Raw genomic sequence first — 25,709 nt, 5'->3', positions numbered from 1 at the left:
TTGGCAGAAACCTAGTCTTTTGAAAACTTGCAATTAACTTTAGGTTAAAACTAGACAAACTTTTCTAATGAAATACCTTACTGTGTACTCTGAGCATATCTAATCTCCCTTAGGAAATGACCATTGACTTGGGCAGACTATTCTTCCTTCATTCTGTGTTAACATGCTTTTTAATCATCACCAAAGACTACTGTCTCAGGAAATGCTAGTTCCATAAACAGCTCTTCTTTCCATTTAATGCACACTCAAGATTTAGTCTGCGTTAACCTGTCAGCTCTCTTCTCTGAGAGGACTCAAATTCTGTCGCTACTGCTGGGATGGACTTGCCAGGAGGACTCCACGCAGTAAAAATCAAGTGTCGTTTTTCCACACCCAACACTAATACATTATTTACACACTCTGCAAATTGTAACAGCACGTTAAAAGACCTGCAGGATCACAAGCGTTAGGAGGCACTGCTCAACAACTTTTCTGTGGCTGGAGCAGGTAAAAGGAGTTTTCAAGCGCTAGCCGAAATGCTTATTCCAGTGCCTAACTTGTATTCGCCGCGTATGGAAAGGCAGCACTGAAATGGAAATCGCAAATCCGGAGTCGCCTCCCGGGTGTGCGCGCCGCTGCCGCAGCTAGGTGCTGCTCTGAAAATACCGGGCACTTGCTGGGAGCTCTGCCAGCCCTCCGGGCCCGCCGTCTTCCCCGCCGCGGGCCGAGGCGGCGCCGCGGCGGGAGGGAGGGACCCCCCCGGGAGGGAGGGACCCCCCCTTCTCACCGGCGTGGCTGGGGGGACACAACCCACGGGCTCGGCTCAGCGCCGGCAGCCTCATTGACCTCGAGTGCCGCGGCGGCAGGAGGCTTCCCGGCAAGCTGCCAGAGCCCACCGCGGAGGAGGCCGGAGACCCCCGCCCCGCTCCGCCCCGCTCGGCTGGGGTCGCCTCTCTCGGTCACCGCCGAGCCCCCGGGCGTCGGGCGGGAGAAGCCCTCTGCCACTCTCCCAACGCCGGGGGCCGGTACCGAGCGCCCCTGACCCGCATCCCCCCGCATCCCCGCCTGCCGCTCTCCCGCGGCGGCCAGCCCGCGGCCCCGCCAGCCCCGCGGCGGGCGCGCTTCCCTCCCGCGCTGGGAAGGGGCAGGTTCGGCTTGTTCCTGCCTCCAACTTCCCCTAAGTTCACTCGGGTTTCCCCCTCCCCGCGGGGTCTGCCTGGGCTCCCGGTCGCCCAGGAGGGAGGGAGGCAGGGGAGGAGGGCGGGAGGGAGGGGAAAGGCGTGTCTTGCCGCGGCTGCCGCTGCCGCCGCTGCCGCCGCCGCTGCTGGAGGCAGATCGGAGATATAAAAGACCTGGCCGGGCGCCGGCTGTGGCTCCAGTCAGCGCGGGCGCTCACGCCGTGGGGAGAGGGGCGCAGCGGGGCGCAGCGGGGCGCGCAGAGCGGCGGCGGGCGAAGCGGGGCAGGCAGAGGCAGCGCGGGGCTCGCCGTGGGCAACCCCAATGCGTGGACTATCCGCTGCTGCATTATGCTGGAGCTACAGTTCCGCTGAAGGGAGTTTGCACACGGCCGGCTGGGCTGGACTGCAGCGCTGCCGTTCCTTATGAAGAAGGCACAAGTGAGTGAGGCCGGGCGGCGGGGGCGAGGGGCGGCCGGGCCGGCCGGACCTACCTGCCGGGCAGGGCTGGACCCCGGCGGAGAAGGTCCGCTGCGGACCGGGGGGGCTGCTGGGGCGAGCGCGGTGCGCGGGTAGGGGCTGCCGCCGGGCGGGGAGTGCGCACCCGCGTCCGTGGGGGTGTCCGCGGGGGGCGGCGGCTCCCAGCGACCCGAGAGGTGAGGGGCGCCGGGGATGGGAACTGCTGCCGTTGATGAGCGACTTGGGGAGCGGGGTGGGGGGAGAAGACAATTACTGCCCGGTCTTGCCCTCGGCGCCCGCAGCCCGTGGAAAAGTTGCAACAAGCGGCCGGATCGGCGGCTGAGCCGTGGGAGATCTCAGAAGGCGCTTGGAAAAATTGCCTTGATAAATCAGTTGCCCGTGTTACACTGACGCGCTGAGTGCGAAAACACGAAATTTAATCGGAGGCAGCGGTGCCGCGGCTGCTGTGCTCAGGGGCTCCATTCAAGCCGCTCCAGCCTGCGGCGCCGGGTCGGTGTTGCGGGGAGCCCCCGGCATTCCGCCCCTCGCCCTCCCTCACCCCGCCGGGACGAGCCGCTCTGTACGGCTGTGGGGGTCCCTGCCTTTATTTCTCCAAGTTGTGTAGAGATTGTAATCGCCGTGCTGTGCGTTTTTTAAAAGGGAGGATGGGGACAGACACGAGTGGAAAAATCATCTCGTAACTAGAAGCAGCTCAGAGAAACTCTAAAGAGAAAAAGTTTAAGGCTTGCCTTTGCAAGGTGCCGGTACCCTCCATCCCGGCTGACCTCAGTGAGAGCCAGAGCTACCCAGTGCCGAGACAGCTCTGGGAGAGAACCATGCGTAGACACGCACACCGCTGCTTCTGCGCTGGGGGCTTCTGCCTTCCCCTCCACTTCTTGGTTAGAAGCAAGATACTTTTTGCCTTCCCCTATTTCTTGGCAATTGCTGGGTCACCCACACACCGGTAGCCTGAACATACTTCAGCATCCAGTCATTGGAAAAGACATAAAATATATTTTAAGAAAAAGGGAAGCACCTTACTGAAGTTTTTTGGGCAGTTAAATAGTTTTTCAAGAGATGACGGGAATTAGAAGTACTCGCTTTCTGAAATATTTGAATCTCAGCTGGCCAAAGCACTGGAGAATGTACCCATGCTTAAGGAGTTACAACTTGGAGACTTAATTTTTGTGATGCTGAAGTACAGTGAGGTATTACCTTAAATGATCAGTTCTGAATTCTAACAGCGTGTATCCATTGCTGTTATTCCCTTTAGATGACTAAAGATGCCTTGCACCTCAAAGCTATTGTTTCAGACCTTATACACAAACTCGGTCAAATATGCTGAATAGGTTATTAGTTGGGAAGGGTCTCTTAAAGTGTAAGAGCCATATTTATCTGTGCTTCGTTATATGCATTCATTTAATATCAGAGTGGATAGCAATATAGTCACAAGATGTTATCCTAGCCCACGGAAGCATACATGTAGGCCTGTTTCTTCAGAGAAGGAAAAACTGTTCAGCAAACGAATGAGGATTTATGAGTGCAAGCGGTCAAGCATTTTATTTCATACGAACTGTAAACTTCTAAAACCAACAGAGTACTTTTGCAAATTCAGAGCAAAGCAGGAATAATCCCTCTTTCCCAATAAACTGGGAAAGACAGGCAGTCTTGGCATTCAGGACCATATGGCTTGACTCAGGGGCTCACAAGCTGTAGCCTGTGGAACAGCTTCTTGTCATGGTGGTGAAGCATCTGTCAGCCTTCAAGCAATTATGCTTCCTGCTTTTTGGAGACAGTGACAGACTCCTAGCTCTCCAAAGGATTGTTTCCTTTATTTTAAGGATTAGCAAACAAATGTGATACCAAACCATTAATCATTCCGAGGGGATAAGAGCAGGAGATACTTTGAGAGAGACTTTCCACTAAAACCGTGAAGACCCTTGTGCAAAGAGAGAGCAAGTGAAGTGCATACAAGGAGGACTTAAGCACATTGGGGCACTCAGCACATTACAGTAAATTTTAACCTTTATGCTGTCCTGTGGCTACTTTTGCCATCGTCTAGACTGGTAACTGGTATAGGGAAAAGAACAGGATTGGGAAGCCAGGAAAGAAGTTAACATTTCTTATAATAAAATATTCTGCAATAGACATAGTACAGAAAGTGAGAACCACTACATCACTGAGCCTTGAAAACACGTAGTAATACCTGCATAGTGCTTTAAAATAAATCAGGGATTTTGATGTTTGAGGTAATGTTACACAGGGATAATATATAACTATTGCAGCTGAAGGAGCAGCTGAGTCATACGTCAGTGCAACGAAAGTGCTGAAAGGGAAGAGTCGTGCTAAACGCTAGACTAGAAGTGAGCAGGTTGGTCAGTTTATTTAAATCAGTCTTAACCTGAGAAACCACAGGAACTGCAGAAGCATGTTCCCCAACGGCGTCAGTCCTAGAAGGATTGTTTCTGAAACTATACAGTTTGATAAATATGTAACCTCCTGTTTTAAATGTACCAACACCTCCTGGATTTTTTTTTTTTAAGTAATAATGCCTTTAAAAATGTGATGAAACATTTAGAGTTTAGTCATATAAATCCTTTTTCAATGGGACTATTTCCAGGAATTAATCTTACTGAAGGGTTACTTGCATGAGAGGATTTGCAGGCTTATATACTTAGTAATTAAAACTATTATCAGAAGTGAGTTTATGTCATTTTGCATGCTAATATTACAACAAATAAAATATCACTGATGTCTGGACAGCCTTTTACATTGTGAATAAAACAGGATGAGTGCTGCTAGTGTGATCCAATCTTGCAAAAACATGTAGCAGATTTCCAATTTGCTTGTTCTTTGTTTGATTTGAAGACAATCTAAATAGGATTAAGTTACTAAGAAATATGCTGCAAGGAGGGGTCACCCCTGGGAGTAGCTCAGAAGGCTGCTGATCTTAAGGTACCACAGATGCTTGGTTCAGGCACTTGATCTTCAGCAGTGGGTTAGATGCACAACCTCTTAGAAACCTCAGTATTAGATCTGGGCTTGGCTTTTTACCTCTGAATGTGCGCATTATTGCTGGGAGATAAATGACCTTCTTAGGTTGTTCTATCCGTAGCATGTTTGTGTCACTGAAGTGGGAGCCTCTGTAGAAATTATTATGGAATGGTACCTGGAAAAATAATCAGTACACAAATTGCCCACTCCGGTCTCATATTGGCAGGCTAAATCAGAAATGCAAAACAGGTATCTGATACCCCGGTGTGAGCTTGCAGAGTCATTATTTTAGGGGAAATAGTGAGCTCTGATTTCCAGTCTTTCTTGCTCATTCTGCAAAAAAATGAACACTAGGCACTGGAAGACATTTGGAGCTCACCGTAGGTACAGATCTGCTGCTCATCAGATAGAAAAAGAGAACTTGCTGGAGCCAGAAGGATGTTGTGATATTCACAGTGAGTAATGGACTAAGGTCTCTTTCCCTTTTCCCCTGGTTTTGACTCTGCTTAGGGGAGGCCAGTTTGCCAGTACTGCAGCTGGAAAGAACATCCTGGAATAAAGCGTCGTATGGAGAATAAACAGCAGATGACCTGGAAGACTCTAGGGTGGGGGAGCATTTTGTAAGGCGTGTTTAGTGATCATTTTATTTTTTTTTTCTGCGCTTGCTCGTATTGTGTGCCTGTAAGTTTTTATCTCTGTGAACTATGCGGCACTTGGCTTTGTAGTTTAAACTGAGGCCGCTAACCCAGTCTGCTTCTGACCCAGTTCTGCCGTTGCACTGAAATCTAGTTTCTCCTTTTGTGCACTGCATGTCAGTCGTTCAGGTACAGTTCTGCAAGCTGACAGTGCCATTCTCCAAGTTTTGTTATGTGACTTAATGGTATGCTGGCTCATGTAATCGCCATATTGTACGAAAGTTAAGAGTTGGCAAGATGCAGCCCTTGGCTTCGGGTAGGCAATGCTCAGTATGCAGTATGTAAACACAATACCCATTTATTTGAAGCAAGGCAGCAAAAATCTCCCTACGCAATTCCATTTGAGTGGTGTGGGAGCTGACAGATGAAAACGAAAGCGTTTGTTCTCGCCCTGGTCTTTGGTATGCCAAACCTGAGGTTAGTCAGCCTTTATACACACTGCAAATCTGCTTGGTTTTTGTTTGTTGTTTTTGTTTTTTTTTTTCCCCCCTGTGCACTTGTGGAAAAAGGAGATGGACAAATGTAAGGTGAGTGGAGAGGGGTAGCACCTCCTTATTTTTGTTGATTGGCCCGTGTTTGCATTGCATACTGAGTCATATGTAAACCTGCAAAACCGACGTTCATAAACATTACTGCTGCTGAAATAACTGACTGCGGGGAGCACGTAAAACATAGATTTCTTTGCTGGATGGTTTTAGTTATTGACAAATGTAAATAGTATCAGACATTTATTAGTATGAGAATGAAAATTGGAAATACGTTACAGTTACAGAGAAAATAAAAATAGTGTTAAGTATTTTATTTGATTAAAGCGGGTAGCATGCATAATATCTGAGGTCAATGAAAGCAGATACACTAATGAAAACATTATTTCTACCATATGTCTAAATAAAAGCCAGTTTAGGAGTTCAGATTAATGAACACTTCGGATCACAATAACGTAGGAAATAAATTATCCTCTAATTTCCTATTGTTATCTAATCACCACTGGGTGAATGATTGGTTGTTGTTTCTGTTTAAAAAATGTTTAAATTATACAAGGTAGATGGATACGATAACCAGTTTAAATCTGATTAGGAATTTTCTGTTTTATACATATTTTTGCTTTATCGTTGTTGCATGGAGCAGACTTAAGTTTAGGTGCAAGGCAAAAATAGCATCAAGTCTACGATGTCACTGCAGGTATTGCCTGAAGGAGGCCCTTGTGGTACTCAGTGCTTCGGAGCCATGCTTTGGAGCACACTGTTTGGCAAAGTGGGTAAGGCCTGAGCCTCCAGCTGTTCCATCACCACTTGAACCAATGCTAGAAGTGAGACCAGGTGGTGCAAGCTGCAGGGGGGCCGAGTGCAGGCTCCCCCCTGCAGGGCCAACGGTGCTCGTTGACAGTGGCCAGGGCTCCTGCAAGGGTCTCTCAAGCAGGTCTGCTGTGGACCCACTTTTCAGATACCTGCTAGCCCCAAACCTTCACTGCTGTTAAAGAACACTTGTAAGCATGCAGGGACTGCAGCATTTGGTTATTTTTCTTTTTCTTCATTTTTGCTGCAAAACCTGCTAGATGGAGAAGATCAGGTTCAGGAATGACCCTCAAGGTCCTATTTAGCCCAAGCCTCAAGAGCTGCCTCTTCTCCCATCTGTGGTTTGGTGCCTGTTTATAACAGCCATTCGCATGGTATTTCTTAATGTTCCAGTGAAGAATTTCTAGGAGTCAGGTTGGGTATCTCGGTACTCCTCCACCTGCACTGGCTTCTCACTGATTTTGGGCAGCAGAGCTGGGAAGTCAGAGAGAGGTGTGTGCTGGCAGCCTTTGGGCTGGGGCAGAGATGAGTTGCACACTTCAGCTCAGACTGATGTTCTGCAAAGTCTGCAGGTTTAGGCTGGGCTGTCACAAGAGGCTGAGTGTATGGTCTACAGATATTACCTCTGGGTTTGCAAACAACCTTGATTCAATCCAGAGAGAAAAAGGCTAATCTAAAAGAATTTACCAGAGCATACTCACTGGAGTGAGAGAGACATGGGTTCACATCTTTTCTTGGGTAGGAATTTAGGTCTCCAAGAAGGGTCTAACTATCCAGTCTGTCTTGTTGAAGCTGTTCTACTTAGTATAAGTAATTATGCATTGTGCCAGGGGAAAGAAAAGGAAAAAAAAATAAAGTCCAGACTCTGAATCTGAAGTGTAACATCAGTGTTGCTCCAAATCTGAAGTGCGTCTACGCGGATTAAGATTTTAACACCCCTGAGTTAAGTCATACTTTAAGACCAAATTAACTGAGCTGCTAGGTTTATTTGTTCAATCTTGAGGGTGGCTGACACATGAACTAGGAATGTTGGAGGGACTGTATTTCAGGTCACAAGTCCAAATTCACAGATTGCAAATCACGTCAACCTCTGAACCTCCATTCAGACAGATTTAGGCGTCTGCAAATCAGTCTGAAAACATCAGTCTGCCAGTCCTATCTGTTTGTGTAGCTTGGTATTTCCAAGAATGGCCATCCCATGTGACTGAACCTGGCTTCAACGCAGTCACCTTAACTGTCTCAGTGACAATAAACCCTCATCCAGTGTCTTATTCAGCCGGTCTTCTGCCTTTTATTTGTTCTGCTGCCATCAGCTTCAGGGACATCAGTTCACTGACAGTTAAGGCCAAAGATAACTGTAGTCCAGTTCGCTCTACCATCTCTTCTTTAGAAGTACCTTAAGAAGTTTTTAGAAGCACCCTAAATATAGCTTTAGGAATAAGTTATGTATGTGCAGTCTATGCAGTATGCTGGCACCTACATTCTGCATTTGCTTTGGCTGGAATCTCTCTACTTGATGTAGGCAGGATCATTGTACTCATAGCCTTCCAGTGTCTTTCCTCCTAAATGAACGACACCTTTATTTTTTTCCTTGCAAGTAATGAAAATTGGGAAGAAATCCAGATATCTCACCCCATTGAACCAGTGTCCACATACATACAGAGGAACACACACCATGCAAAACCAGCTGTTCATATCCAGTATTCTTTATTTGGATACCAGCCTCTGTCTGTGCAGAAACTTGCATGCAGTGAAGGTCCTAAGCGTGGTGTGCAAGCCTTCTGCCTGAGAGATTTGAAAATCTGTATGTAATGTGGGCACAGCTGAGCCCTGGGAATGTCCAGTTTCAACCTAGAATAGCACGTGTGCAGAAGTACCTGCCAACGGTGTGTATTTCCTTTACAGTAGAGACGTAATCTGTGTGTGAATTCACACCATGCTTTATCATGAAAGAATTAAGGCAGAGGATAGTACAATAGAACCTCCTCAGAATAAAGGTTTATCCGAGTCCTGTACAGGATAGTCTTAAACCCTTCTTGTCAACTGGATGTATAGCTTTTTCTTTGTGCATATTTGTTCTTTATTCTGAAACTCAGAATTCAGTGACAGGTAAAGTTAATTCCTCATTTTTTGAGGAAGAACTTAATAACACTCAGTTATTTTTTTTGAAAGGAGTTTTATGATGATACGTGATAGGTATATACATTTTATTTTAATTCGAAAGTATAAGGAAAAAATAAAATTTTCCTTGCTACCTTGTGCTTGCTTGGTAGCAGCAGACCAATATGCGTCTTCCATTTATGTTCGCAGTATGATACATCATCGCTGGATGGATTCTTCGGTCTGTTTAGTAACACATGACCTCTAATTACTTTTGGATAAAACTTATTCTGCCAATATAAGTCAGACTGTAAAACTAAGTTGTACATGTTCTGACAATCTATTTCCACTTAGAACAGAAAATGAACTCTGCAAACCATACAGCAACTCTTTTTGTAAGAGCTGCTCCTGGACAAAAGAATGAACTCAACGATGTCTGCAGCACATATATACTGAAAACTCGGAGTAATACGCTGGTGTACAAGGTTCATTTTAAAGTGTGATTTTGGACAGTGCCTGTAAATGTGGAGGTTTTAAAGTGTGTAAGGAAGTTTGTTCCTCCATTTCATGTTGATCCAAAAAATTCCTCTCTGTTTATGGAGATTTCCTAATTGTATAAAATGGGAGTAGGATACCAAGGTGCTGACTTTTGTGGTCTAACTGAAGTAATGGACTGAAGTAAGGAAGTAAGGAGTCAAGCATGATACATTTAAATTAATAATATGCTGCATATATGCAAAATAACTCACTAAATGAAAATAAGTGCTTAGAAATTTAGAGAGGTTGAAATTTAAACATGCTAATGGTTTATTTTAAAGAAGTCCTAAATTGCCTCTAATTTCCAGCCTCCATTTGCTCGTTATTAAGTGAACTCAGCAAAATTTGTCTTTTGCATTAAATGGCAAGCAGGCAATATTATGCGTTATGTCTTTAAACTGATATAGATCTGAATGTCAGTTCTTCTTGAGATTTGTTTTTCTTTTACTACTTTGAAGCATGCAGGAATAGGAACATTAGTCAGCCAAATGAATTTAGGAACCTTGTATAACACTGCTTGGCACCCTCTTTCGTTTGGATTAAAAAATATGTTCCTGAATAAACAGAGCTTTTTGGTGGTTATTTTAAAAAAGAGGAAAAAAAATGTATCTCCAATATTTGTAATTGCTGTTTTTTTCAAATTACTGTGATTCTGCAACATGTGGATTGCATTTCTATTCTAATAGCAAAAACTATCAGCACTGTATTTGACACCAGTTTAAAAGGTTCTGATGGGTCCTGCCTTCTTTATTTTCAAGGAAATATGAACCTTATTTATAAACTGTAAGTTTAAATACTGTCACTGAAGCTGCTTTGATCTTCTGTATTATAATCACGGGCAAAGAATGTGCCCTAGATTTGCCATGCATTCTCTAAATCCAGTCCTTTAAAAATTCTGGCCATAATCATAGTCTGTTCCAAACTGGTTTGATAAATTTCTTCTGTATTTGTTCCTTTAATAGTGTAAAGCTGGGCAGTGAAAGCCCTCTTTTCAGGCTACTAGATCTAGTGAAAATCTTGCCTTTTTTAAAAAGTAGACTCCATTCCCAAGCAAGGTGGTGTTCATAATCCCCCATCAATTTTCTTCTGCCTCGAATGCAGGAAGATTTTGTTTCCCCCCATGTCTGTGACCAAAATTTCTGGATTTTTTTTTTCTATCATCACATCTCAAGCCCACATCTAAAAATGATTGTTCATTCTTCGAGTTTCTCTCTCCTCTCCCTATTCAGACAGAAAACTAACAGTGCTACCTTGATTTTTTTGTGCACCTTTCCTGGCCTGTGCTATGTTTAAGTCAGCATCCTCACCTCTGACAATAACACTTCAGCATCCAAAATACTGAAGGGCTGTCTGTCACCATCCTGTTTCCTTCCACGCAATCTAAGCTTCATCTCATCTTTGAATGTTTTCTACAATTTTTGTAGAAGTCTGTCTAGTGGCCATTTTTATTTCCCACAATATTTTTGAAGCCCACTTCAAATATTAATCCTCTGAATAACCAGTTTTTACTGTCTTTTGTCTTGTCTGTGAAAAGTAAGCATCTCAGGATTAGAATGAATCCACTGTTCTGTGGAATATGTTGTTTATTTATGTGATGACACTCATAAGCTATTAATACAGTTATGAAGAGCCCTCTAAAATATCGGTCTGCCATTTCTAGAAGTGACAATACCTTTTCCTCCATAACTTCAGTAATTTTCTTAATATATTAAGAAAATCCTTGCTTTTTTTTTTTTTTTTTTGAAGAGTCAGAGACGTATTGAGACCAAAGGAAATCCTTTTAGAAGTAATTGTTATTGCTTTCTCCTGTATCTCTCAGCTTTGTTACCTAACCATGTTAGAAATATCTAGTTCGGTGTTGTCATTTGGCCTTTAAAAAATTCTGGCCTAAAACATGCTTTAAATCAGCTGGAGTTAATTTCCTGTCTTTCTTCTGTTTCTCCTCAGCACATTTTAAAAAATCGCTTCTCACACACAGGTTTTAGGGATCAACTAGACATTTGCCAGTAATAGTCAGATTGTTTACAGTACTTTTGGTCATTTCCCACTGTAACAGAATGTTGTTGACATTTGCAAATGGTCTGAGACATATGTGAAGTTAATCTGATTTTAGCCTACTGGTTTATTTCTATTGAAACAAGTCCCTCTTTCTTTGCATCCAAGAACATTATTTCAGTTACTGTTGAATTTGTACCTGTTTAAAGTGCTAATTGTCAAACTATGATGTGCTTTTTGGCTTTATTCACTATGATAGATTCTTCTTCTTAACATACAGACTCCATTACTTATTTCAGAGCAAATGGCACAATTCCTACAAAACTGGGAATAATTTTTTTCCTGTACAAGTTGACAAGTATCACTTAAGTAAACTTGCTAATAAACTGCATCACTTATGAAAATACCTAACATCTTACTGGAATTTTAGAGTGTAGACATCGAAAAGTATATACTTTCAGGAGATTTGCACTAATCTTCCCAATGATGAGATATATTTTCTGTGAGATTAATTATGGAAGCCAAAGAAATTTCATGATAGGCCAGGCTACTTAATGTGTCCTCTTTAAGAAGAGCAATCCTAGGAAACTTGTGAGACCTAAGTGTATAAATTATCTAAGAAATCATATTATATTGTGTAAATATTTGCATTAGTTTCTCCATCAGCACATCTGTAACAAGGATGCTGTTGAACATGTATCAGAATAGTTTCACTACTGACAACTGTGGTTCTTTCTAATTCACATACTTTTGACCAAATGTAAAGCTCTATAGGAAGTAAATGCACTGCACACAATTTACAACTGCATTTTTTATAAGTAACCCCTGTGAAAATCATCAGTAAAATTAAGGTAAAATAGCTGTTTTTCCAAAGGGTTGCATTCTGTCTCATCATTGCAAATGTGAGCATACCTAACATTTCCTATAGTTACTTACTGAATTCAAAGTACTACATTACTGGTGTCTTTAGAATTATATTTTATAAACATCTGTATGTAATAGGCATTTATATTTCTTCAAAATTGTACAGACGTAGGGAGCTTTTTTCCTAGATTATTTTTCTTCCAGTTGTATCTGCATCTCCATAGTCATACAGAGCTGCAAACTGACTGACTCAACTTCTTCTTTTGGTACGTTTACCCCACAGTTTCTGCAATTTTTAAGGAAAGCCACAAGTGGAGCTTCAGGTTTAAGTTTAGATATTCACAGTTCTCTCTAGTTAGCACAGCTCAAGCAAAAACATTGAGGCAGCATTTGAATGACATTCGTATTAATTCTGCGGTCACAATTCCATGACAGTGAAGTTAGCTGGGATAGATATATCCTGTGTCTCTTTCTTTGCTCTAAGCTGAGAGCACTTGCATGTTGATATATATCATGGGAATGTGCCTCTTCTTGGAAATGTAGGGAAATTGTGGGGAAACACTGAAGTACTAGAAACTCTTTGATGGAGTTTGTAGTCGTTAGCCTATACAAATCCCAATCAAAACCAAAAACAAACAAAAAATCAAAACAAAAAACCTAAACCCACCCACAAACCACCAGGATATTAGAATTACAGTTTGTGTGGACAGGTCTGAAGTTCAGGGCAGGTTATAAATTATAACTCGGGTTAATTTTACAGTAAAGTCGAGGTGTTCATAACTTGGCAAAAATAGGTGATCATGGTGTTACCTTCTTTTTCTCAAATATATAGTAACTGTTAACACATTAACTCTTAATTCTTGTCTTTAGAGTTAATGAATATGTCCAGAGTTTAAAAAAGAATTTTTCTTAACAGCTTGCCTCTATTGTTGTGTTGTCAGCAGATCTTGCTGTATATAAATCAGTCAGTAGAAGGAAGGTGGGAACTCTACATTAATAGAGTTCAATGAAAGGAATAGAAAAGCCCAGCTCCTGTAAAAGAAATACTTTCAATGTACTAAAATTCTTTGTGTTTCAAAATGGGTGAATAAAGAGAAAACATTGAAATTACTTATTTAGATTTTTAAAAAAAGTCTAAGAAGAAAACTAAGTAGCCCCATATTGTTTCTCCCTTATCACAGCAGTTTGAGGAAAAAATGATTTAGGGATAGGAAGCAAAGTGCTGGAGTAAGTCATTAATTTGTAACATGGCAAAAACCTAAGAGGTAATGTTCTCTAATTGTCAGCAACCTCATATAGTTCAATCTGATAAGAGGGTTCACAGATTGATGACAGCATGTGCAAGCTACATAAATTACTCAGGTTAATTGAAATTAAAAGAGACTCTGAGGAACTCTGTAAAGGTTTAGAGAAGATAGGAGAACAGATGGCATGATGGCAAGTGGAGTTCATGGTGTTGAAGAGCAAGGGGGATGCATTTTGGAAGGAATGTTTTGAACTAATTGTAACTACATTAATAACAGCAGTTTCCATTAGTTATAAAAACTACTTACAAGCTCTTTTTTAATGTTCTTGTAGCCATACTTGGTCAGGAAAAATGGATGAAAAATCCCTGTATTGTGCCTGTGGTAGAACAAATCAACCAACATATTGGGATGCAGTAGGAGCAGAAAGAGAAATGTAAAAACTGTAATGCTTTTATGATGGTGATAGTCAGCCATCTTGAAAAAAGTCCTGGTTGCCCCGTCAGAAAAAAAATATAACAGAAATAGCGGTCCTAAAATAGGCAAAAGTGTTACATGGAAACAATGTGCATATGAAGGGGGACTGAAAGCTGAGGGCAAGAAACTGCTGAGTGATATGCAAGAAGTAGCGAAGAGAATGATTACTGGACATTACTGATCTTTTCTTGGTACAAGAGCAAAGAAATATTTAACACAATTGAAAGTCAGAAGATGCTAAAACAGGCAATGCTACCTTCACACACAATTACCAGTCTGGAAAGTTTTTTGACACTAGATATAATATGGCTTGAAGTGCAGCTTGATAAATGTCCGAGTGAGCCCAAGAGGTCACTCCCACCAAAAGGTGTAGTCCTAGTCCTCTCATCTTTGCACATCTCTTCTCCTCCTCCACTCATTCCTCAGGGATTAGTTTTCTGTCTCTGAGCTGAATTGGCTGGTCACTGTCTGTGAATTTACTGGCTTGCGGAGGGGTCGGGTGAATGTCAGAGGGAGGGAAGCTGCGGAGAAGGAGACACAGAGAGCCCTCTCAGCAGCAGGGAGCTGTTAGATTGCTTCAGACCATCTCATTAACCTTGACTGAAGAAAAAAAGGATTATACACTTAACTAGGTAAAAAGCCAAGGTTACTTTAGTTTACACTCTGAGCATGAAAGGTTGCTTATCTTCTAATTCATGCAGTTAAGAAGAAATTTTCAAATAGGCAATGTATTCTGTAAGTGTGAATGATCAGGTTTCTTCAGTTTCTGTGGCTACCAGACTGCTCGTGTACCAATCAGACACTTCTTATTTCCCAAATCTTCATTGCCTTAATTGCACAAGTCAGATTTGGCCTAATTATAAACTCAGTTTCATATAGAACCATCTGCCAAAATTACCATCTGTAACAATTCAGCCTTTAGTTTTGAGAAAAGGAAAACCCTTTGAAATATATTGTAGCTGAACTCCAATTACATGTGAAAGTAATGACAGCTGAGACATTTATACTGAAAGAACTTTCTTTTAGCATGTGAGTATGAATGGTTAGAACTCATAAAATTTTATGCAGTGCTGACATGTTGGATAGCTCTAGCCATTGAAAGGCAGTGGAGTTTCCATGGACCATCCCTGAAAGATACTCTTGTCCAGTCCTTCAGTATCAACAGGAAAAGGCACTTAAAAGTATGTCCTCCCCTTTTAGAGGTGCATAGGAATTCAAAATATACCTGCGTTTCTGATGCAGTAATGCAGTCACTGGCTTTTTATGTTCTAGGACACATTTCAATCAGTCCCATCCCATCCCATTTTTGCCATCTTCAACTTACATTGTCCTGGAACAACCTTATACGTTGCTTCAAATTCCTAAAATGGCCGTTCTGGCAATTTGCTTTCTTTAAAAAAAATAAATGCATACCTCTCATGAAAATAATTTCAGAAAGAACTTTTAAAATTAATAATGGCATGATGCATTTTAGTAAATTGTGAAAAAGGGATTGATGTTCATTTTCTGGGGTAAAAAGATGTGCAGTTGGAATAATAATCACTTAGGTGTTTTTGACATATGGAAATGTTTTTGACTGAGATTGAAAACTTGGAAAAAAATAGTTGATTTGTTCTTACTAATATACCAACTTAATTGCTTTAAGACAAGGCATAATGTATTTGTAATTCCAGCTTGCTGAGGTAAATGGCTTATTGCCTGCCCAGTGCTTATATTGTCTTGCAAGCATACTTAAATGTTTTGAAGATTAGTTTCTAATTTGTTGTGTCAGTTACTTGATTTGTCTGCAGTCTCACAAGCTGTAACTTCAAGGCATTTGAGATTAATCTCATCCATCAGTCTATCACTTCAGATAAATATTCTTTTCACAAAAAAATATAGATTGGTTCTTAATGTCCTTATATTCTAATAACAGTGTAAATATAAGATTGTGTTATTCTTTCTCAGATCATTACCTTAAAGCTAAATTGTTCACTTGGGTTTTGAGTATGTATACGAAAGCATCCGATTCAAATTATGTAGGAAATAACATGCTGTCTAAGAGCTTAGGGCATTTTTTGGAAGTAAAATTATTTACCGGATAGCTTTCATAAATATATATGAGAGAATTTAGTTGAAATCAGGATCTGGAAAAAGTTGGGGGTTTTTTCAGTAAGAAAACTATTTAAATCTGGTTTTGCTTTACTCTGTGTTATTTGGAAACAGCTGAGATAAACTTGCATGATTCTCACAAACATTTCTTGGTGCACTACTAATACGTACAGCTCAGCTTGTCAGGTACAGTGTGATAAGAAGTAAAAAATCAAGATCTACTGAAATCTTGAAAATGAGTAGTTTTAAATAGGTCTAGGAAGAATGTAGGCCTAGCAATGGCGCTTCAGAGGGGCTCATTGAAACTTCATTTGATTATTGGCAAATGTGCAGTCATATGCTTCAAGTTTTTGAATGGTAAGGTTCAAATTTACGGATTTCCCAGGGTAATATCGCGACAGACCTTCTGGTTAGCTAACTACTGTATCAAGAAACTCTATGTAAATGAACAAAGAACAATAGGATTTTTATTGTGACAAACAAGTTCAACACACTCAAAGTCCTCAGGGTTTTTCCTGCATCTCCTGATAAAGGAAGATGAAAACTTAGCACCACAGCCGGGAGATGCAGGTTTCATTTTTCACTTTTGTTGGTTTTTTTAGTATGCTGGCTTTTAAACGGCTTGCCTGTAGGTGCTTTTAATCTTTTTCCCTGAAAAATTCTCTTCCAGAAACCTCCTGCAGTTTTTGTAAAAATTGACTATACATTATTGTTAAAATGCCTGCAATGGCTGTTTATGGGGCCAGAAGCTGATTTCATTGCCTAACAAGTGTTTTGTTGGAAACAGAACATGGTGTGGAAAGGGTTATGTATTTGTTTTAAAACTCAAATTGTTTCTAACAAACTAGGCACTGTTATGTTCATTTTTCCTCTGAATATTCACTTGTGGCACGTACTAGGTCTTCTATTGACTTAGCATAGGGTTTTGTACGGAAGATGCTTGTAAAACGCTGCATTAAATCTGTAAAGCCACATTTCTAAATCATGAACGGTATACAGGCACATTAGTAGACATTATGTCCAATATAGTAAATTTCTTGATTAAATGAAAAATAGTGAGAAGGAGCAGAAACTCAAGCTTCACTATGGAAGACCATGACCTGGTCCCATTTCTGCAGCTGAGTTGTGTAATGGCACTCTTTCATCCTACAGCAGAGCAGTGTGTGAAGAACACTTTTCGTCCCTGTTACGTGCTCCAAGGTAATCATGTAGGTTTAGAATAGTGCTTATAAAAGTATCTTTTGAATTCCGAAAGAATGAGTAACAGCTTTTATTACTTACGTTCAAAATTTTAGGTGTCACTACTGATGATGGAAGGAAACCTAAAATATCCCTTAAGTATTTCCCAAAAGATCTAAGATTTAAAGCAGCTGAAAAACAGAATGACCTTCTTTCATCAATGTTGTAGTTGGTGTTGAAAACTTTGACCACAGGCTAAATATCTGGTTGTTTGGGGTTTTTTAATCTCTTCAAAATACAAAATCACTTTCCTCACCAATATTTTGTAAGAGAAAAATACATGTTACATCATCATTAGAAAAGTTATCAACTGAGGTGTTGGGGGATCAAAGTGAAAACTTCTCAGTTCTGGTGCATTGAGAATTCCTGTTCCAAGCCTGTTTAAGTTGATGCAGGTGGTACTGTCTGGAATATATCCAGAGAAGCCAGTTTTTGTGTGCGTAAATTGGGAATACCTTTTATGTCAGCTGTTATTTATCAATGGGAGAAACTGCTCTGACTAATGAGGAGTTATCCCTTTTAAAAGTTGCATGACTTAAAAGTGTTGATTTTAAGTCTTTCACTCCTCTTCACTTCAGAAGCAACCACCTGGCTGGATACTGCACCATTGTAATGGCCGCAGCAACACTCAGTAGGAGGTAGGGTATTACTCTATTTACATTTGCTGGAGAGAAGAGCCTGTGAAACTAAGGTACTATAGAGAGTAAATAAGTACAATTTGTAATCTGAGAGGAGGTAAGAGAAAGGGAATGCTTTGTTTCTTTTCCATGAGTTTTTGGGGTTTTATGTTGCTTCTGTGTCATGGAGCACTGGAAGTCAGATGGGCTTTTCAATTAGGCATAACGAAGACTCGGATAGTAGGGTTGATCTCCATAAAGACATCAAGAGAACAAACCGGAAAGATGGGAATATAACTACATAGGCAAAGGAGCAGTGTTGCCATGAGATATGACATTGAAATAAACTGCTGTCAGTACACTTAAACTGGACAGTACAAGAAGGCTTTTAACCATCGGAACAGTGAAGATCTGGAACAATTTCCCAAGATTCACCTCGAATACTGTGTTCAGTTTTGGGCCCCTCACTACAAGAGAGACATTGAGGTGCTGGAGCATGTCCAAAGAAGGGCAACAAAGCTGGTGAAGGGCCTAGAGCACAAGTCCTATAAGGAGCAGCTGAGGGAACAGGGATTGTTTTGCCTGGAGAAAAGGAGGCTGAGGGGAGACCTTATTGCTCTCTACAACTACCTGAAAGGAGGTTGTAGCCAGCTGGGAGGCTGTCTCTTCTCCCAGGTAACAAGCCTTAGGATGAGACAAAATGGCCTCAAGTTGCACCAGGGGAGGTTTAGATTGGATATTAGGAAAAGTTTCTTTGCCGAAAGGGTTATCAAGCACTGGAACAGGCTGCGCAGGGAAGTGGTTGCGTCACCGTCCCTGGAGGTATTTAAAAGACATGTAGACATGGCGCTTAGGGACATGGTTTAGTGGTGGACTTGGCAGTGTTAGGTTTACGGTTGGACTTGATGATCTTAAGGGTCTTGTCAACCTAAATGATTCTATGATTCTATGATTATTCCCTCCACTCCCACTTTACTCCTCCACTCTTTCTATTTGGTTTTATCCAGTCCCATTACAAATGTAAGCTGCCTGTGGCATCAAAGGAGTGAGATATAACAGAACTGTTATCTGGAGCTTACCTATCCCAGGAGTTACCTGAAGCCCACAGTGACTTTAAAAACTGATACATGCTGTTGAATGGGGCAAATAAAGTCAGTCAAGAGATTTATGCTCCAGGAATACCAGTTTTTTGATTGCCTGTTGAGGAGGACTGCCTAGACCTATCCCTGTATGTTGGAATTCAAATTACTGGTATCATTTGCCTTAGTAGCAGATGATGCCAAAGCTTTTCTGGATGGACTACAGAGTACCACATTTGCCTGATGTTGGTCATGAGATCTTCACAATGGCAGAGGGGCTGAGGAAAGCTGCTGGAGTTCAATCCCATGATCTTTATAATGATGCAAACCATATCATTTATGCAACCTCTGTTTCTCACCTTATCCTGAGTGCTCTTGTAGACCACCAATGTAGACAGCAGCTGTACAAAGTCAGGAAATGAATAGTCTCATGATATATAGTACAATACTAATGTGAAAAAATATCATCCTTCAGCGCTGTCAGAGCTTATACCAGTGTTGGCATATCCAAGAGATCCAAACAATGTTCTTTAATCACATCTAAGTTTGTAATTGTAAGGATGTATTGCAATTAAGGTAGGTGGATGAAACACACTTAATCTTGACTGTACTGGCATCTACTTTTAGTCTGTGTTCAGTAATTATCCTTTTGTAATGAGGTCTCTCATATCGAGCAGGTCAGAGAAATTAGTTCTGAATTTGTATCCCTATAAAGATACAGGGCCTATCAGGGATGTTATCAAAGAAATTCAGAGTTTAGAAACAGAACAGTGTCTTTCTGAGGACATGTCTTTGGTTTAAGACCAAGTTGACCAGTCTGTGATTTATATTTCAAAAATAATCCTCTGCTTGTGCAAGAAAGTATAAAAGGATTGAAAAGAAAAAAGAAAAAAAGAAAAAGATGCCTAAAAACCTTTTAATTTTGTATGAGAATATTTTTTTCCTGATGTTCTCTTTCCACAGGCTCAAGCATGAACTGAAAACTCTTCATATTTATAATACAGTTTACTTTCTAGCGAAGTTTATAAGCATGAAAGAGTAAGAATACACTTAACCTGTTTTACGTCATGCTACGAATGAAATACTAGGGAGGACAGAGACATTTTCAACATGTACATGAGTTTCATCATATGCCAAGTATCAAAATAGATGATGTTTTTGCTGTTCTTGATTTTTTTTTAATTTCGTCAGTGTAATAGTTCTCCCAACCCATATTCCATGTACTTTGTAGCAGATGGTAAGAACTGAAGAGCCAGTACAGAATTTCTGTAACAACTCTTATTCCATTTCCTTTACTGGTGCTTGAAGGTCTAAGATTAAAAAGGGTGGCTCTGTATACATTTTCATTATAATTCAAAAGAATATTCAAGATAGTGGATTTTTTTGTACAAACTTGGCAAACAAGCAAGACATCTGAAATAGGTCTTTAAAAACAATCTTTAATTAAGTATGTTACTTAAGAGAATGTCTTTTCATTCCCCGAGGAAGTCAGATCATCCACCTCCATACAGTGTGAGAATCTTGTCCTTCCTACCAAGATAATCTTGTATCTTACTTTGCCTTCCCCTTTCAATTACTTAAATGCCTTTGGATTTATGCTAGAGAACTCTTTCATAAGTTCCCAGGAGGGAAGAAAAAGAAAAAAGAAAGACAACTTCCTCTTTGGAGTTTGTGGGAGGTTTTGTCGCATCAACTGAAGTCTGGTCTTCTGCTTATTTCTATTTTGATCGTGTAGATATTTTGGATCTCAGTGTCTCTGTTAACAGAACAAGTAAATATTGGTCTTTGTTACTCTAAAGAGGGATAGAAAAATGTAAAATTCCAGTACCAATCCTGGATGTTTGTAATGGAACTTTACAAGGAGGGGAAAAAAAAATCTCTTGCCAGTACATATGTCCTAAAAAGACTGTACTAAGTGCAGGGCCTCTGAAGGTCCTCATAATCTCTGATTATGACTTAACAGGAAGATTTCTTTTAATTTTTTTTTTTTTTTTAATTTTTAACCTTTCTTCCAATTGAAACATTTTTGTCCATAAAACTCCTGGTTCTTTGCAGAACTAGAATGCCACCTGATGGATGATTATCAGTAAATATTTATTTGGATGCCATGAACACAAGCTCCAGAGGCAACATCCATATAAAATTACCTGTCTCTTGGTAACTTCACTTCCCAGTGTTTGGCAACTAAACAAACTGGCTGTCATCCAGGACACATTTAGGTTGCATGGAAACTGCCTGAATCCCTGATTGTCAAGTGAGATTAAAGAGTGGACAAAATTTATTATGGAACAGATAACATTTTTAAAGAGCCAAAGCCAACATTTTTAGGACAGCCAAATATTTTTCATTGGTATCCTTACAGGGATGGAAAATAGATACATTAATTTACACATTAAAAACGCAGTTTTGTAGTTGTAATTACAAAATACCTAGACTACACTGATTTGCAAGGCAAACGCTATATCAATGTACACTTCCTCTTGCGTATAATGTTCGTGGTGGTTCCAGCTGAAACACATAAAGCAAGCACGGCAGGAGTTTGGTTGCACCTTACTAAGTGCAACAGTAGCACGTTGGCTGGAGCAGCCTGCTGCTTCTGCATCTGTCAAGGAGAGCTGGAAGGGGTAGAGGATGATAGCAATTGGCCTGAGGTCGCATGAAATGAAGTTGGCATATAGTCTAAGCAGCTTCCTAGTTTTCCCAGGATCCGGATGGTGGGAAAGAATAGTGTGATTCATCATTTTCTCAGCACAGTAAGACCATATATCTTAAATTTGTCTGTCTCAGGAAAAAGATATGCATAATGTGGCAGAACTAGAGAATGGTTTCTCCTTCCAGCTGAAGAAAAAGTAGTGAAGAAGAAAAAGTAGTTCTGCATTAGCATTTAACAGGTTTGGAACTATTTTTATCCATTGACCTGAATAGTTATTTTTGATTCATTAACAGTGTACCTTAGAAGGGAACAAGGTCTGTAAGCGTCTGGATACAGCAGTTGGCTTTTCCTTTGCACATGTGGTTGCTGGAGTCCAGCAAGTACCACTTTAGCATTCTGCCACCAAATGGACATTTGGCTGAAAAATCCTGCTCTTATCAGTTGTCATTAGGCATTCCAGAAGTCCCTTATGGGAAAGCAAGTGAGTGTGCAAAGGTTAGGGGGAAGAGGTTTTTTGATTGGGAACATCATGGAAAGGCAAATACAGAATGTCGCAAAAAGATTAAACAGCTGTGAAAGCAGGTTGCCGATTGAACTTATTTGAATGTAGGGGGCAATGGCACCATTCCCTGCTTATGTTTGTAACAAAACTCATTAATTTCCTTCCCTTTTACCCCATGAAGTATCCTCGTATTATGTATTTTAGATATTATATGCAGAACTGGGTAGAAGAGTATTCTGCATTTTGTGAATAACTGAATATGTGTTCAAATATTTCATGTCTAAAGCACTCCAAAATTTACTCTGAAAAAGAGTGACCAGGATTTCTGTAGTCTGTGTTTAAATCAGAATCCAAATAAATCACTCTGATACTCCCTGATGAATTTTGTTTACTTTTATCATCATTCTCCTTACTACACATCATCGTTAAAAAAACCAAAGAATAGTATCAGTCACTAGAAAAGTATGCATCTGCTTTTTGTAATCATAACAAAGCATGTAGGGTGTGATCCAGAGATTTTTAGGTGTCTCACCCCGGCAGGGTGATTCACTGAGCTGGAGTTAGCCTCCGTTTTGTTCAATGGACTGCCAAAAGGTTGTTCAGGAAAACTCACATGTTGACTGGGGAGCTTCCCAGAAGTTAGGGTGCCCAGATGGAGGAGCATGTGCGAGACGAGGATACACATAAACTTTCTGATGCCTGTGCAGCGAACATGTCTTTTTTTTCTACATAATGGCTTGCCAGTGTAAAATGCATAAATGTTCTGAAAAATAAGGGTCAGGAATACCAGTGTACCCCCATTTTGCCCTTTCTGGCTAGGAAGCCATCATAGGTGGGAAGGGGCCGCCGGTGGTAATTACGGGGTAGACATCAGAGGAATATAGATATCCGTGAGTTGGAATTACCTTGGTTAGAGGAAATTTAACCTAGGTCTGTCACTCATTAGTGAGCACCGTAGTTGATACGCTATTATATTCGGTTCGACTAGTGCTAGTCTTTTGAAGGACAATGATGGGTGTACACTGGACTTAATGCTTCAACTATGTGTTATTCAGGGATCACGCAGTGTTTCCTCCAACTACACTGAAGTAATCTCCAAGGTACCTGAGAACATGTAGGGACCTTTCCAGTTCCAAATGTGCTTGCCAAAATACTTCACTGCTTCCAGAACTAGGTGGTCATGGGTGGGTGACTTTCTTTTCCACACCTAACTCACTCCTTTGGGGCTTGAGCAGTATTTAGCATTTAAGTGGCATTTAGGCACAGCCATTTAGAGTACTAAAGTTAGCGCTGTCATTTGCACTAGTGAAGGTATCGCTGAATACCATGAAAATGGATTACATTCTGCATAAATGCTCTTCTTTCACTTTAAGATTTTTCCACAGTGACAGTAAATTTCTTAACTGGTTAAAGACAATTCCTCCATGACTTTAATTATCTCTATCACAGCTAAATAACTAAAGAGATTAGTAGATATATGAAATAATTATTGTGCTTTTACGCTTCTGGATGCTTTGTGGTTAAAAAAAAAAATAAAGGCAAGAAAGATCTTTTCTTGCTATTTTCATCTTCTCTGAATCTTCTTACAGAAGGCTTTTTAAGGAATAAGTATGAACATTAAGTTAGCTATCCGTCACTGACCAACCAATGCTGTCTATGGCAGAAGTTCACAAGCTGTGCCTCTGCAAAACAGCATGCAAACACTGCCTGAGGAGCCAATATTGAGAGATGTTTCTACCCCAGCATTAGCAGAAGTTAAAAATAAATTTGGGAAGCCTGGCCCAGGGTGAATATTGTTCCACATTGTCAGCTAAGCCTACTGCAGCCATGGCTTGGTTGTGGTTAATTGGATGATTTGCTCAAGAAACTGGGCTGAAAAATTCCATGGCTAACATGATTTGAATGCAAGAAATTTTATAATGAAGAACCCATTCATCTGTGTAGTTACTACCTCTCCCCGTGCTTAATTTTTTTTGCATTTTATTATTTGCCTTTTTTTTTTTTTTTAATTATTTCTCCCTGCTTATGATTAGAATTGTTATCAGTACAAACTAGATATTTGGAAATGTCCAGACTTTCCAATGTTTGGCTTATTTAGCAATGTGGTATTCCCCTTGCTGCTTTCCACTTAAGGAATTAGATGAGCATTAACCAGCATGATTGGGTGTCTTTGATAGCATACTGTGAAAAGGATGCTAAAGCACACATTCAGCAGCCTTTGTCAACGCTCCAGATCGTAAATGAAGAACATAAATGAAAAAGTTGTTGATTTACAACTGAAAGGATGGCCTTCAACACATTGGATCGCTAGCTAAGCCTCTAAAATGCTGTTAACTGAATAGATTGTGGCTTATAAGCAATAATAAAAATCCTTTGCAGAATGATTGGAAGTGTATACTTCAAAACTTTAATTTTAATTATCCTTTCCAGTCTAATCATTATTTTTTCCCTTTCACAAAAGCAACTTAAATATTCAGTATTTAAGAGATTTCAGAATATAAAAACAATTGAATAATTTTTGAGCCAAAAATAGAAAGAGGCCCTTTGGTATACAGGTCTGCCTCCTGTCTGCCATATATCTTCCATTTAATGCTGGTAGATGATGTGTGATTAAATCCTGTGGCCAGCTTTGAAAATCCCATTTTAGCTTAGAAGTAATTATATATGGAAATCTGTTATGAGTACTGTGTGGGTAACTTTCATTTATGCTTAGTAAAGTGTAAAACTGGAATCTCTATAAAGCTGTTGTTTAAGCTTCCCTTGTGTTCCATCCTTGATTTAATTCAGTCTATTCAAGTTTTGCTCAAACAGCAGGTGTGGCCATTAGTAAATAACACAAAAATAGTTTAGCTCTTTGATCTATACAGTCCTTATATACAATGTGCCTGTAGGCATGTGTAATATAAATATTTTGTAAGCGCAAATACTTAAAAGATTTTGGATAATGGACATGTTGAAACTAGCAGTATTTTGCAGATTTTCAGTTCCTGTTGGATGGCACAGGGAACAAATAAGCAAGAAAAACCTCAAATCATCTCAAAATTTACAAAGCATTTGTTTTTAATAGCAGTTATAAAAATTACTATGCTTTTTAAATCCCATTATTTACATAGGAAAAAAGTGTATTCTTATTTATGTGCACAATTATAAAATGTGTAGTGATTTTAAGGTTCATGTATGGTTTGTCTTTAGATCCAGAAGTATGAAAACTGACAAGATGCATCAGAATTCTGGTTTTATTTGGAGTGTGCTGCTGCTTTTATTAATATTACTCAGATGATCTGGCAAAAAAAGTATTTCTAGTTAAAGAGTTTTGTTACTTCTTTGATTATTAGACTGTTAGGTTAAACATCGTCCTATGACAGCGACACAAGTCAGTGAACAAATCCCATCTTCCTTTACATACTACTCAGTATTGAGGAACCCAATAAAGAAATCGGCGATTTCTGGTGTGGACTCCATCTCCAAAGAACACATCAGGGAAACGTCCCTGAACCCCAGCGAGTGTAACTGCTAGTGTACTGTTTAACTCTGAATGTAGAACTACTTTTTTTTTAATTCTTCATAGCAGTATCGTTAGTCTATTTTGGAGCTGGTTGTCATTAATTTCTTGCCTTTTTAATAACAATTTTGTTCCAAAAATTGTAGTGGGGAAGTAGTCTGTTAACTTGAGGTCGCCTTTGGTTTCTGCTGTGATTCTGGAGCTTATGTGAG

The 25,709-nt window shown here is 40.4% G+C and overlaps 1 protein-coding gene across 4 annotated transcripts in view; it reads left to right on the top strand.

The window, feature by feature from the left end:
• Positions 1-1,281: 1,281 nt before the first annotated feature.
• KITLG (KIT ligand) overlaps positions 1,282-25,709 on the top strand; it is a 59,410-nt gene continuing 34,982 nt past the window's right edge. For all 4 annotated transcript variants that reach the window (XM_075496674.1, XM_075496647.1, XM_075496655.1 and 1 more), the window contains exon 1: positions 1,282-1,595. In XM_075496674.1, the coding sequence (XP_075352789.1) occupies positions 1,581-1,595 (15 nt within the window). In that variant the 5' untranslated portion in view covers positions 1,282-1,580. The remainder of the gene's footprint in view (positions 1,596-25,709) is intronic.

This window comes from Mycteria americana, chromosome 1, assembly GCF_035582795.1.
Source record: "Mycteria americana isolate JAX WOST 10 ecotype Jacksonville Zoo and Gardens chromosome 1, USCA_MyAme_1.0, whole genome shotgun sequence".
Classification (NCBI taxonomy): Eukaryota; Metazoa; Chordata; class Aves; order Ciconiiformes; family Ciconiidae; genus Mycteria; species Mycteria americana.
The sequence above is the reverse complement of the archived record's forward strand: the minus strand, read 5'-3'. Positions and strand labels throughout refer to the sequence as shown.